The 16214-nt window shown below is 32.3% G+C and overlaps 1 protein-coding gene across 4 annotated transcripts in view; it reads left to right on the forward strand.

The window, feature by feature from the left end:
* LOC143053977 (trace amine-associated receptor 4-like) overlaps window positions 1-16214 on the forward strand; it is a 151251-nt gene that overhangs the window by 113672 nt on the left and 21365 nt on the right. For 2 of the 4 annotated variants that reach the window (XM_076226803.1, XM_076226804.1), the window contains exon 2: window positions 13632-13693. The exons of the other annotated variants lie outside the window; for them this stretch is intronic. In XM_076226803.1, coding sequence (XP_076082918.1) covers window positions 13677-13693 — 17 coding nt within the window. In that variant the 5' untranslated portion in view covers window positions 13632-13676. The remainder of the gene's footprint in view (window positions 1-13631; window positions 13694-16214) is intronic. 4 annotated transcript variants of the gene reach the window in all.

Consider the following 16214-nt stretch of genomic DNA (forward strand, 5'->3'; position numbering starts at 1 on the left):
GTACCAAGTGTACTGGTAAGAAGAATAGACAATTCAGTAGTGGAACAATGGCTTGAAGACGAAATAAATCTATATTTGTAAGGTGTTTTGTGTAGCTTCGGAAGCCAATACATAGTTGGGACTTTCATTGTATTTGGTTCTGCTTCTAAAGCGGTAGCTAATAGTTTATGATTGTTACAGATGTCGTTTTCTGAAAATGGAGTCAGTTGGAATGTTGGTGAATTGGTAATTTCTATTTTTATTTTTGGGTTCTCAATATGCTCTTCAACTTCATACTTGTTTGACTTTATAACTATTTTGATCTGAGAGTCACTGATGTGCCTTGTTGACGAAACGCACGTCTGGCGTATTACATTATAATCCTGGTACCTTTGATAACTATACGTAAGAATATATAATAACTGATATTGAAATCTGAACAAAAATATGCCGAGATGACAGTTTAAAGCCGATTTGAGCTAATTTTTTTTGGTGTGAAGTTTTGTGTTCCTTTTTTTGTTGGATTAGATTATGCATGATTTGTTGAATCCTTGTAAAAATTATTTAAACGAATCATGCAGTCGTTGTCTTTAACTTTCAACATGATCAATCATTGCCAATGTACTGATTTAGTACTTTTATTTTTAATATAAGCTTTCAAGCTAGTAAAAGTACAAATGTCTGTTTTCAAAGAGAAGAATCCTTCTACAAGAAAGAGGTTAAACGCTATAAAACCAGGTTCGATCCACCATTTCCTACATTTGAGAATGCCTGTACCACGTCAGGAATATGAAAGTTGTTGTCCGTTCGTTTGATGTGTTTTATCATTTGATTTTGCCATTTGATTAGGGAGTTTCCGTTTTGAATTTTCCACGGAGGTCAGTATTTTTGTTATTTTTCTTCTTTCTTCTATAACTGTAATTCACGACCCGAAAAAGATAAATGCACTTACATATGTCAATTGATTCCTTTTCAGGAAAATGACTGCGAACAAAAACACTTGTTAAATCGAGCATTACCTTCAGATAAAGATTTAGCTTCATTACTCAACAAAATAGTGGTTACTATCGCTTGTATTCATGACAGTTTTTTCCATGTCATTAGTAAATAATAAAAATCTAATAAATCATTGTCAGAAATGAAAAAAAGTCAATTGTCATTACTGGATTAATGGTGAATCAAATTAATTTACAAGTCCCTACAGATATAATTACATTCTATATTCTATAGATATTGATGACCGTATGGCTTGCAGTCTGTTTGACACTGCAGAAAATCTATGTTTTAATGATCTATTATATTGACATGCTTAAGCAATAATTTCTATATGTATGTTCTATATAAAGTGCATATTAGCTGGTTCTCTGTACCAATATGCAACAAATGGAGACAGAATACTAGTACATTATAAATATGCGTTTAAATAGATATTTAATCTGCATGCGTAAAATCCTTCTTAGCTATTGCATAGTTCTTTGCAAAATAAACCATTGAGGGGGAAAACTATGGGATATCCCATGTTTGTTAAACGCCATTTAATAGTAGCTACGATCATAGAGTTTTGATTGTAATTGTGACTTTGAAAGACTTACAATCGGCCAAAATCAGGTCTGTATGTCCAAAAAAGTCATTTTTGTATGTCCATGATTTCATTTTTAATCGGTTGTGAAGTTTAATATTATTAATACATTAATGCATAATTCTTATATAATTTGCATATCGATAAATACTTAAATTGGATTGGTCAATTAGAATTTTTCTCTAAATTTACACTTCGATAAACCATATTTCCGAAACTACTTTCGTAATCTATTCATTGACGATACACAAGCTTGCAGGGATCCCGGGATTTTTGACAAATAGAGTTTAAAAAAACAAATGCATAACAGTGATTCCGCGAACTTTCATAAATGATTTGGCGAATTTACGTCATGGCAAAACACAACGTCATACGAATATAATCTTTTATTGGAAAGATTATTTCGTTACTTGTACGCTTCCAATTCGAATATTATATCTCATTAATTTGAAGTTTTTGAGGTAGGTGCTATTTTATTTAAGATTCCATTGAATTTTTCGAACATTTATGGATTTTAGAAAGTCAATATGGGGGCCAGCTCCTTCGTTACGACATGTCAATTGTGATGATTATTATAGTAGCATTTACAAAACAAATGTTTTTAAAAATCGCTATTATTTGGCCTAAGAATTATAAGGATTAAATACAATTTTTCTATAGGTTATTGATGTGTAAACCGGGGCTCTTACTCACAAACTTAACATAAAACTTTTATTCAGTTTATGAGTTAATCGCCCCGGTTTACACATCAATAACCTCTAGAAAAATGTGTTTAATCCTATAATACAAATTCATTTTTATCTGGCTTGACATATATTATTCAAATTTTCATTTAGGTTTGCAGTTCTTTTTTCGGCTGGACAATCCCAACCAACATACGACATATAAAATGTATTTTTTGTGACGACATTTTGTTATCATATGATTTAAAACTTTTAAAATAAGATAGATGTTGAATTACAATTCAGCATGAATGAATTTCATATGTGCACATTATACCGATTGCGTCTTGTTCCCTTTAGTGACACATTGACTGAGGGTTGAGGCATGCCTGATGATGCATGCATAGCAAGGACATGTTTGCCCCGTGGACTCACCCTGTCTCGCACCGCTAAGAGTTCATGCAATTATCTAAGTTGTTTGTAACCTTGACTAAAATCAATTGAAGAGATTGAACATCGGTTAGTTACTAATTACTTATTCTTTTTTTTTAAATAAAGCTATTAGATTTTAAAACTTATAGAATAATCCTCCAAATAATAACTTAAATGTATAAAAATACCATTTGTAAAGAGGTATAAAACATGTCATTATTTGTTTCAAATGTTTGAGTTAATTTCTCGACTGAGCAAATAATTAGATCAGGAACCGTTCAAACGGAAGAATACAGTACGATACATTGCAAATTGTAATGCTATTATATAAATCTTTAGGAAACACAAATTACATTTATTGCTAAATAGCGTTTTATCATTGTTGTTATCTTTTACGGGCTACGAACGGAACTCCCACATTCTGTAATTTGGATGTTTTTTTTTTTCATTTTCCCAATCTTTTCCTGACGTCAGTATGCTTTTTTTCTGTGTTTGAGTTATTGTTTCTCCTGAATTATTTGCAGAATACTAAACAATTAGCGCGATAAGACATTATAAGTTAAGTTATACCATGTATAAAAGTAGTTGATAGTAATTTACCATATAACGTTCAAATACTCAGACTTGCTTTAGCATTTAGACGTCATACGGAATTGTAAATTATTTGTCTGAATGTTAAGGTGGTGCTTTGTCTGACTAACAAACCACGACTCTTTTGTGGAAATATTTAATATTGATAGATAGTTTGTTTTGTTAACATACTAGTTCCTAGACATGATCTCAATGTATCATATATTAGAGACAAAACTTTTTTTTTACGGAATTTTACTAGTTTAAATACTGTTTGATACCAGACACATTGCATTTTCATGAAGATTCAACACAAAAAGTGTGGTTGTCGTACATAATTTTACTCTTAGAAATAAAAGGCATATGATTTTTAAAAACATGCCACACAACTCTATGTTTTTCCAGAAAATGAAGTTTATATGAACTGTCCTTTACAATGTATCTTTTTTTTAAAATTTCATGACTTAAGTGACATAGTTTAATTGTAAATGGAGTTCCCAATGATTGTCTATATTAACCCATCTGCAATATATAAAACTGAGAATGAAAATCGGGAATGTATCAAACAACCCGACCATATAGCAGACAACAGCCAAAGGCCACCAGTGTGTCTTCAATGCATCGAGAAATTCCCGCATCTGGAGGAGTCCTTCAGTTGGCCCCTAAAAATATGTATACTAGTTCAGTGGTAATAGACGTCATACTTAACTCCGAATTATATACAAGAAACTAAAATTAAAAATCGCCAACAACTGGTTTTAAAATAAATGTGTTTAAATCCGATGCAAAAACCCTATAAGTGAATCAATATTAAAGCCAAAATATGCAATTTTTAATGACCTGACAACAGTATCGTACCTATATCTCTTTTTAATGAGTCTGTTTAAAGATTTTATTAGCTTTTGAGGTGAATACTGACATTTTTGTGCTTTGAAAAAAATATAACCATTAAAGATTAGATGTAAAATACCTGAACGAATAAGATGTCTGCATTTTGAGTTATATTTTCGAATGATGTCCTTGTTCCAATGATAAAATTTAGTAAATTTTTTGACTGGTTTGTGATATTTATATACATAGCAACGTGCACCCTTTACTCTTGGAAATTCTTTATCAATTTTAAATGATGCGTTTTAATATAATTTGTGTATCTAATATGTAAATTTAGAGCTGCTTATTACTGTGATATCATTGAGTAACCGTTCATCTAAGTAGCACGTTAATGATGAAACAAATTGGTGGGTCAATAAATAAAGTCAACTTATTCCAAAAATAAATAGGAAAATTTCTCTTGCATTTTCTTGGGTTTTGATATGAATACAAGAAGATCTTTAAATTTAGATGTATATTTCCATAAAAATAAACTTGAGATTAACGTTTTTCAATTTAGTGAACATTGAAGATTTCTATTTAACAATTTAAAATAAACAAACAGAGAAGTTACATGAATAAGATATGATATATTTTAATATGACGTCCCTATTACGCTTTGTAAACAAAGTTGTGTACTAATCAGCACAAAAAATATGTTTGACACATGCGCATAAAGTAACTATTTGCATTCTCGTTGTTTTCATTTTTATCTTCATAAAGTTCATATATTTTAACTGCTTACATAAAATCTATTAGCTATTGACATAAAACATTATATAATTGCCCTCTAGTAGTTTTTAAAAGCTTATTTAATATGAAAATGCCTGCAAATTGCTGCAACCGGTATCGTTGTTATGGTTGTTCCGTCCATTTAGCAACCTCCCATGTAAATGCACATGTTCGATGACTTATCGTCTGCTGTCAAAATGAATAGATACACAGTATCGCCGTTGAAAATTGGACTCAGAGTAGATTATAAAGGGGCATCTTATAAAATAGCAGACCACTTCATGGAACAAATGCTGTTAGGCATTACATAATACAATCTATGGCTGATGGAGGAACAAAAAGGGTTTTCAGACACGAGATATGTGATGCCAGAGTTAGTTCAGTTTTCTCAAATTTGACAGAGGACACCATATTCAATTTTGAAAATAATGAACAGTCACAGTCAGATGAGGAACTATCCCAGATTGATGAAGACTTAACTGCTAACTGTATTAACCCAGAACCACCTGCCAAAAAGCCAAGATTTATGGAGCTGCCTAGCAAAGAAGAAATTGAAAAGTTAACGCTGGCAAGAACTGAGCCAAGAACCAACCAGCAGACATTATGGGGTGTAAAACTTTTAAGAGGTAAAACCATAAAATGCAAAAATATAACACAAGAGGGAAAATACAATCATAAATTGATGGTAAATTGGTTTCAAATAAAAACATTTTAATGATAAACATAGAAAATCGTGAGGTAATGGTATTCAGCAATGAGTCAGCAACCTAGCAATATTTTTTTTACCGTTTCAAACATAAAATTCACTCTTCAGTGTTAGGGACTACGTGTATAACGTAATTTAAAAGAAATTAAAAAAATCAAATGATGCAAATTCCAAAATGTAGTGTTCTTAAAATTAAATGAGATTTAATTCGATTGTCACTGTCAAGATGCGCAATTCAAATAAAAGTATTCCTTGATATTTGTTTTTTTTTTTCTGAACTAAAGGTAGTGTTATTTATCATATATACAAGCATACTTAAAACAAAATATATTAAAGAAATTATTATAACAGTTATGAGCATGCTGATGTAGTAAACAAAACACCTCGGTGGGGAATCGAACCCCATCCTCCTACAGATAGGTGTACTTCCAAAATACTACCAGGGTTTAATGTTTTGTTAAGTATTACAGCAGCAAAAGCATAACTTATTTCCTCTTTAATTTTGAATGACACGAACATGTTGGTACATGAAAAGAAGACAAGCTGAATATTATGTTTTTAGTATAAATAAAAAGATTGATAGAATACTGTACATGTATACGTAGGTCGCTCTAGTCTACATGTACATGCACAAAGTATGCACAAACACCAACATGCTTTTAGCATAAAACGCTAAATTAAAACATGAAATAAATTATACCCATATGTAATTCATCACAATTGAATAAAATATTTATAAGAATTACTTGAAAACATAAAAAAATGGTACAAATAATGTCATATAATCGTGACATTAACATAATTACTGACAAATCATTTATGCCATCAAATCATGTAATCACGATGAAAAAATTGAAAAGGGAAGGGAAAGATATAACAGTACATAAAAAGGCTGTAGCTGAGGGTGATATTCAAAAGCTATATTCCAGTGGTATATTCAGTACTGATCACCCAATAACTCTCCAAAATAAAGTTTTCTGGGACATTATGCTCAATTTTGGAACGAGGGGACAGGAGGGGGTTGTTGATTTAAAGAAAACATTTTATGCCAAATCTAAAGATGACAAAGGTCAAGAATACTACAAAATGACTTACAATGAATGTGACAAAACACACCATGGTGTAGATTCGAAAGAAAACGCAAGGGACGTCAGAATGTACGCTAAACCTGGGGACATTCACTGTCCAGTGTTTAGCTTGGACTTTTATCTAGGAAAGCTTAGTCCGAGGTGTACGGCATTTTTTCAGCAAGCACTTCAGTACCCCAAACCGACTGTATGGTATGCTGCTCAACCTATTGGCAAAAACAAATTGGCCAGTATGATGTCAAAAATATCTGAAGAAGCTGGTCTATCTATAAGATATACAAACCACTGCCTGAGAGCCACTGTGTCAACAGGATTGAAAAGAGCGGGGTCGATGACCGGGCTATAATGTCTGTGACGGACACCGAAATGTCAAATCTTTGGACAGAGACATTGAAGATCCAACTGACAAACAACGCAGAGAGCTTTCCAATACACTACAGGGAGTAGCAACCGCAAATTCTGATTTAACTTTAATTGAAAACAAAACAGAATCAAATGCCCTCGCCACATCTGCACAGAATAACTCATGCCAGCTCGCTGTTTCTTCCTCTTTAGCGAGAAATCCACTGTCTGATTTGAACATTTTCACCAATCACTTGGGGAACAATCCATATTAACGTGATAAATAAGGAATAAATGTGTCTTACCTTCATATGCAACTGTCAACCGCCATTTCCAACATCGTTATGAGCTGTGACGTAAAGAAATATCTGAACAGAAACAAAAACTTGTTGTTTGATATCTAATTGTTCTATTTTAGAATAATAAATGTTAAAATTGTTTATCAAACGTTTTTTAAATCTGTTTCTATCATAATTCCATTGCGGAACCCTTTTTTCCGGTATATTTTGTATATGTTTATTTGGGAGGAAATTGGAACAGCCAGACATTCCTAAGGTATTCTTGTACGCTTCGACCTATAAAAATACCGTGTTTGTCCTACTACAATCGAAATAATTCCTTCATGTCATGCTCTATGGTCATTTTAACATGGGTATTACTCGATTTATTTCACTTGACTGGTCGGGGTTTAACCGGTTCGCTCATTATAAACCAGTCCATCTATAGATAGGTGTTTTAGGATAAACTCATCAATGAAGTGTCCAGTCATTCTTTTGTAAATTGCTTTATTGACACTGATAGGTGATTAGAAATCAACAATAATAATAACGGCAATCATCCTTATCACACACATCTTCAAATAGACTGTCCTAATGCAAATTAAAACGTAAGATCCGCCCGATCAGTTGAAATAACATTGGTAATAGGCATTATATTTGTCGATATTTTACACCTCGCTAACGCTCAGTGTAAAATATCGACACATATAATGCCTACCCATGTTAAAATGAGCATATAGCATGACATGAAGGAATTATTTCTTAAAGGAGGCTTGAAATGTTTGACTGAAATAAGAACCATCATCATTCAAAAAGAATTTACATAAATTCTTAGAGAAAGATCATATTGAAATAGGAATTTTGTCCTCAAATAGAATAAAATTCAAACGCAATGATGAAAATTCTAAAACACACAGCTTAGAAACTAAAACTCATGTACAACGCGAAAGTAATCCTGGTTAGTGCCTACTGTCTGCTAATTTTAAACTAACACATCATTATATGATGTTCATTGTGTGAACTTTCCAAGCATGGGATAATGTGCTTCTGATTTCTGGATAAATGTATAATAAATATAAACCCCACCAAAAACAGGGATGCTGCTTTACATGTGACAGCCGTCATGTTACTTTTGTCATTACAAATCATGGGATGAATCATATTCGGTAGTTAATATTCGGGGAAAGGGAGATGAAATTGAACTGACGACAATTACAACATATATGTATCCGTCGTCATCTGTGAAACAGATATTCCATTAAAGGCAACCAACTTTTGATGTCGTCTGTAAAATGTACGAAAGAGTTCAGGTAAATTGCCAATTCATCTTACCGTTTCAATATTTTCAAATATTTTTAAGTTCAGTTCGTTTGAGTACATGTATTCTACAGTGATTTTCTAGAATAGTTCAATAAAATATGTTACCATGTCAATAAATCTCCCGGAAGAAGATAGTGTTTTCAAATGTTTAAAGTTTTATTGCATATAAAACAATAGACAGTAGTAGATTATTTAATATAGTTGTCAAATTATACAGTAAAAAAAGTACATATCGATTATGTTTAAACAATTGAATTTTGATATTAATTCTTCAAAGTCAATTTGTTATCCAGACATCTCGTTGGTGTTTCCCAGATGATCATACACAGCCTAAATCTTTAATCATCATGTAGAGAATGAGTGATTTTGTGGTTCAAAGTTTGCACTCATGTATCGCTAATATCGCCAGAGTCTATTTATGTACTAAATGAATTTTCTATCATGCCTGTTTTAAATGCTTCTAATGAATATTTGAAAATAAATAAAATGGTGTCGTATTCTTGATAGTGACATATTGACTGAGTCTTGGAACATTCTTGGAGACAAATGCATAGCAAAGACATGTTTATCCCGTCGAATCACCCGGTCCTGTACCACTAAGAGTTAAATTTGACTCGAATCCTCTTAAGGGGCGAAAGATACCAGAGGGACAGTCAAACTCATAGATCAAAAATAAGTCATGTCTAGAAATCAAAAAGACAAACAGACACGACACAATATAGAAATTTAAAGACTAAGCAACATGAACCCCATCAAAATCTGGGGATAATCGCAGGTGCTCTGGGAGGTTTAGCAGATCCTGCTCCACATATGGCACCCATTGTGTTTCTCCTGGTATTAATAACCCGGAAAATAGTCTTATTCGTGAATAGGGACGGGGTCGTAGTTATGACGTAAGGAACATTTCCGAAATCATCAGTGAAACGGTTATTCAATTACGGTCAACCAACTCGTGATGACGTCCGTAAATTTACGACGGATGATTTCAACATACAATTAAGAACTTTGGTTTAAAATCTTCCTTCTAGCAGCAACGCTCATCTCTTTTCTCGTAAAGTTTTGTTTTCAACCGACCCTCATTGTCAATTTCTAGATGTTAGTCAATATATGAGATTTATGAGATATGAAAATCGGTTAAGTACTTAAATCATCGAAAAATCGTAATATGATAAATGAACATTTATTTAATAATCCACTATAAAATAACTTGATTGTATAGAAAAACCATTTGTATAGAGGTTTAAAACACGCCGTTATTTGTTTCAAAAGTTTGAGTTAATTTTTCGACTGAATAAACAATTTGACCAGGAACCGTTAAAATGGGAGAATGCATTACGATAAATAGTAAATTGTAATGCTATCACATAAATCTTCAGGAAACACAAAGTACATTACGTAATTCAATATAATTGCAAATGGCGTTTAATTATTGTTGTTATCTTTTATGGGGTTAGAACGGAACTCCCACTATATGTAATGTTTTGTGCACTTTCTCAATCCTTAGTTACGCTTTTTGTTTGTTTGAATTATTCTCCTAAATACTTTAGGTATACTGTTCAATAAGCATGATCAGTCACTTTGAGTTAAGTTCATAAAAGTACTCTAGCTTGATAATCATTAACAATGTAACGCTCCCTATTTGAGTAGACTTGTTTTAGCATTAAGACGTCATACAAAATAGAAAATTATTAGTTGGAGTGTTAAAGTTTGACAGTTTTTAATGGGATACATAATGCTTAGTTTTTATTTTTCTATGTTATATCTTGTTTACTATTATTCGACTGTTTGTCTTTTCTTTTATTAGTCATGGCGTTGTCAGTTTATTTTCGATCTATGAGTTGGAATATCCCTCTGTTATCTTTCGCCCATCTTTTACCAATCTATTCTAGATGTAGGTTTATAAAATGATTAAGTACTTGAAATTTGTTATAATATTTGCAAACAATTATGCCCGAAAAACACATATCTCAAGACTGTAACTTATAATCAGATGTACTGCTAACATTATATTAAAATCAATGCAAAGGAGAGACGAAATCTACCAAAGAGACATTCAAACTCATAAGCAGAAAATAAACGGACAAAATCATGGCTAAAATAGAAATAGACAAACAGTCAACCGACAGTACACAAGATACCACATAAACATCTAAAAACTGAGCATCATGAACTCCAGCCAAAAATGGAGCTGATCCCAGGTGCTATGGTAAACACCTTCTGTTTCACAATTTGTGTTGCTCATGTTAGTAAAAGCCCAGTGCAATTTTAACTTCTATTGGTCATATTCTGGAAAACAAGGGATGAAATTGTATTTACGACAATTGCAATAAAGTCAACAGTAGTATACCACTGTTCAAAACTGTAAATCTATGGACAAAAAATAAAATCGGGGTAACAAACTAAAACTGAGGGAAACGCATTAAATATAAGATGAGAACAACGACACAACATTTAAATGTAACACACACAGCAACGGACTAAGCATTAGACAAAATCCGATGAGAATAACCAATATAACATCAAAACCAAATACATTTTGTACATGAATTTGGGATAGAAAAGTACCGTGACATATCCGTCGTCATCTGTAAAATAGGCTTTTAACTACGGCCAATAAACGCATGATGGCGTCTGTAAAATTTACAAAGGAATTCAAGTAAATGGTCAATTCGTCTATTTTGACAATATTTTCAGTTTATCTCTTTTAGATACAGTGATTTCTTTTAGGATAGTTCAATACAATATGTTACCACATGCCAATTAATCTCACGTAAGAAGATAGTGTTATTAAATATCTAAAGTTTTATTACATACAAAACAAGAGATAGTAGTAGATTATTTCATATATTTGTCGAATTATACAGTTAAAAATTGCATATCAATTATCTTGGAACAATTGAATTTTGATATCAAGTTTTCAATGTCAATCATTTTGTCTAGACATTTTGTTTGTGTTTCCGAGATGATCATTTTCTTAACATCATGCATGAAATGGGGGATGTTTGTCGTTGCACGTTTGCACCAATGTATCTCTAATTATCGTCAGAATGTATTGACATGAAAGAATTTTCTATATAAATGAATTCGTTAAATGTAAAACAATAAGAGTATATCTATGCTATACAGGTCAGTTGTTGACAATAGGGTAATAACGATTTTTGTTATGTTAAAAAATGTTTTAAATGTAACAATCAAATTGCGCTAATATACATTATGATTACAGATGCGGTACTTTCAGATGTTGTGTTTTGCAATGTTTTGCTTATTTTGAATTTGGAATGAAATCTTAATCGCCTTTTTTCTGTCATCAAATTGATACCTTATTACTGCTTTTATATGGTAATTTGTATCTATGTTCTATATCTTGTCTTGCATATTCTTGTTTAAATGCCAAAACGTAAACGTTTTGTTTATAATTAAAACTACGGAAGTATAGCAAATACTATTATAAACGAGAAAGCATGATACTCTGGAAATTATAGATGAGTTTCCGTCTGTATCTTTAACCAGAATACGCAATCAATGTATGGCTTAGTTGTGGTCTTTGTATTTGTTTATTTGAAGGAGAAAAAATGTAATCGAGGTAGAGGTGAGCGTGTATATATAAATATCAACTTTAAAGCGAAAGAATATAACACAAATCCCGAACTTCAATGCAAATAAAAAAAAGACAATCTGACAAAATCAAACGCTTGACATCAACAAAAAAGTGAAGAATACTGCAATATTCCAGATTTGGTACAGATATTTTCGTTATCTCATATCTGCATTCAACAGAAAGATTGATTGATTGAGTGCTGGCTATATCGTGAAAACAGTTTTTATTGTTGGAGGAAGCCGGAGTGCGATCTTCGATAGGAAAACTGACATTCATAGTCAACTAAGGTTTCGGTCGAGTGCAACCGCACGAGCGGTCTTCGAATATACAACCTCAGTGTTGACTGGCTAGTGATTGCAGTAGTAACTACTTAGACTGCTATGCAACCGAGGCCCCTGCATCAGAACGAAGACGGTAGTAGTTTATTGGTTTCCGTATCTAAAGAAGAATTGATTATAGTATGTATATATGTAAATTAAAGTCAATATACACTAGCTCAAATCTTTATAGATCCACTGACACACATTTTCACTGTACCCCGCAAACTTATTTCGCCATTTTTCTATTCACACCATTGCCTTAAATCGTTAACCTCTACATCAGCAATCGAATTTTGTTTTGTCTCAGTCACATCTGAAAACTTCAAATTACTTAAAATAGTTTGATATGTTTTAAAGTGTGTCAATGAACATTACTTTTGTAAATAAATTAGGCCGTTGGTTTTCTCGTTTAATTTATTAACATTTTCATTTCGGGGCCTTTAATAGCTGATTATGCGGTATGATATTTGCTCATTAACGAAGGCCGTACGATGACCTATTTCTGTGTCATTGGTCTCTTGTGGAGAGTTGTCTCATTGACAATCATACCAAATCTTCTTTTTTATAATTACTAAAAACTATTAGTACGTATGTCGATAAATGTAACTTACATAGCTGCTGTTTTTTATCATTCATTTCTTTGTGTGTTTAATTCATACTGTCATATGATTCTTAATCAATTGCACGTTTAGTTTATTTGTATTTTTATCTATACTGACTTCATTGTATGATATCACATTACATTGCATAGCATTGTATTAAATGATATTTCATTTTTATAATGTTCGTAACTATTGTTTTGCAAAGTTGAAAAAAAAACCTTTGTTCTGTAAACATTAATGATAAACTACTTTTTTTTTTTATAAAATAATCGACTGAGCTCTAGATAGTATCATATACTAGTACCCTGATTGCAATTGTATACTTACTTATGCTCATGTTAAATAATAGTTTAAAACTACACTTTAAACATTTCCTGAAAATCGTTTTTGTTGAAATGAACACAATAATTTCACTTATAATATTCAGCCTTAACAATGACTTTGATGTAACTATGTAAATATTTATATAAATTATAAAATTACTCAAAGCGAGTTATAATATTCATATTTTCAAATTGATAAAAATTGCATATTGAAACATTTTACTTTATAGAGAGTTTAAAGTGGATGTTTTTTGCACAGAATGGATGTATGACAAATGATTAAGTTAAACAGGTATGTAATGCCTTACAGTTCACACATTTGTGTTTTACCTAATGCTTAAGTCACACATTCACGGATTTGACACCGAATAAGCTACGGGTATACATTCCGGCATCGTTAGTGACAATCTTTATCAGTTCGTAGATTTTCGTATTGTAGTCGAGGTCGTACGTAGTAATACGTGTATATCCATGATATTTTTTGAACATAAGCAGCACAGTTGTTTTAAATGAAAATTACATCTATTTTTTGTTCCGGGATATGGTAGTTAGTTGAATCCGTCATGTGACGTCTATCTCAGCGTAACTAATATGTAGGAATCGTCACTTACAATACATGTTGAGCGAACAGATGAAAAGTTGACAGTTGTTGTCCATTCGTTTGGTGTGTTTTATCTTTGATTTTGCCATTTTTTAGGGACTTTACGTTTTGAATTTTCCTCGGAGTTAGTTATTGCAAAGTAAAATCTGCTAAGTTGGTACGGGAATTAGGATTACGAACAAACGCAACATAATTTTTTTTTAAATTATCCTGGAGTATGACGATTCTGAAAGTGCTTGTTACATTAATAATGCAAGGATAAAGGCTCGCCTTGTTTCTTGGAAATGGTTCGATTTGTTCATGGACACGATTTTTTTATGAAATAACATTTCCAGTAAAAGAGGGACGAAAGATACCAAAGGGAAAGTCAAACTCATAAATCTAAAACAAACTGACAACGCCATGGCTAAAAATGAAAAAGACAAACAAAAAACAGCACACGTGACACAACATAGAAAACTAAAGAATAAACAACACGAACCCCCCCCCCCCCCAAAAAAAAAAAAAAAAAAAAAAAACTAGGAGTGATCTCAGGTGCTCCGGAAGGGTAAGCAGATCCCGTAGTGTTGCTTATGTGATAACAAATCCTGTAGATAGTCTAATTCGGTAGGTCACATTCATGAAAGGGAAGGGGATTGTAGTTACGACGTAAGTAACATATCCGATATCATTTGTGAAACGGTTATTCCATAACGGTCAACCAACTCGTGATGGCGTCCGTAAAATTTACGAAGGGATGATTTCAACTGCACCATTTGGAACTCTTGGTTTAATAGCTTCCTTGTGAGCAGCAACCCTCTATCAAGAAAATCATGACAGGAAATCCAAGCACGGGAATATCGTATCAATTGGGAGATATATACCCCGTATGCAGGTGCTGCTGGAATGTTGCTACTTAGAAATTGAAAGTTCACAATTGGAAAGCTGAAATCATCTTTTTTGTCGTACAGTTTCGACCCTCATTGTCAATTTCTAGATGTAAGTAAAAGACATGATTCGTAAAATTGGTTATAGAGGGGGGGGATAATAAACAGGTACTGTAACCATCTTCTTTTGTGATAGTATGGTCCGATAAGAGATTTTTTTCTCAAATGCAATATTGTCCAGATGACAATTAATTGTACGCCAAGGTAAATGAAGTTTATGTGATAATAGTTGCTACTACAGTTTGGCGTGTAAGAACTGTTTAATACTAATATATGCACCTTCTAATAAACGCACGAGTGTTTGATCGCTACATTCAAATTACAAATGACGCAAACAAATATGTTTGAGTTTAATGCAAGTAAAAGTATTCCTAACGTAACAATTTTTACGAAAATTAGACTGTATACTTACCAGTGGTAGTGAACATAAAATTGAGAATGGTATGGTGAATGTTTGCTTCAAGCATAAACGAATGGAAGTTTATATTGCATTGAGTATATGTAGTGCATATAACTTACAAATGCATTTCTAACTCTCATCGGATATACCGACTTAGGCTTATCAACCGTTTGTTATCACATGAGCAACACGATTTATGCCATCATGTTGATAAAGATCAGCTTATCCTTCAGGAGCATAGGGGATTACTTCCAGTTTTGGTCTTTAGTTTTCTATGTTGTGATGTGTGTACTGTTGTACAAATTTAGCCGTATTTGGCACAACTTTTGGGAATTTTAGGTCCTCAATGCTTTACAACTATTTTGATCTGAGCGTCACTGATGAGTATTATGTAGACGAAACGCGCGTCTGGCGTAATAAATTATAATCCGGGTACCTTTGATAACTTTAAATTTATCAAAGTTATAAATGTGAAAGTCAGTCCTCCAAGTTAATTTCATTGTATTGTTCACACATGCTTGTAAAAATTGTACCTTATAATTATATTTATGTATGTTCTCTATAACTATGTAATTGTAGTTTTATGAGAAATAAAGTATTCGTTGTTATATAACTAGTTAACCATAGTGTTGCTAATCTCTTGACGACTTAGGTACCTTTTGGTATCTCTTGTCTCTCTTTTACAAAAACATTTTGCTAGACCACCCTAAAATAAAATGCCGTACGGGTTGTTTCTAGCAAAAAAAAAGAGGAGTTTATATTACACAGGGTACCTAGTTCACATTACTTTCGAATATTTTTCTAAATTGCAGCTTTCAAATCCATGTTTGAGGCAAAACGCCGACAGATACTTTCTGTTTATAACATAATTAACGAAAAAAAACGT

Source organism: Mytilus galloprovincialis, chromosome 12 (genome assembly GCF_965363235.1).
Source record: "Mytilus galloprovincialis chromosome 12, xbMytGall1.hap1.1, whole genome shotgun sequence".
Classification (NCBI taxonomy): Eukaryota; Metazoa; Mollusca; class Bivalvia; order Mytilida; family Mytilidae; genus Mytilus; species Mytilus galloprovincialis.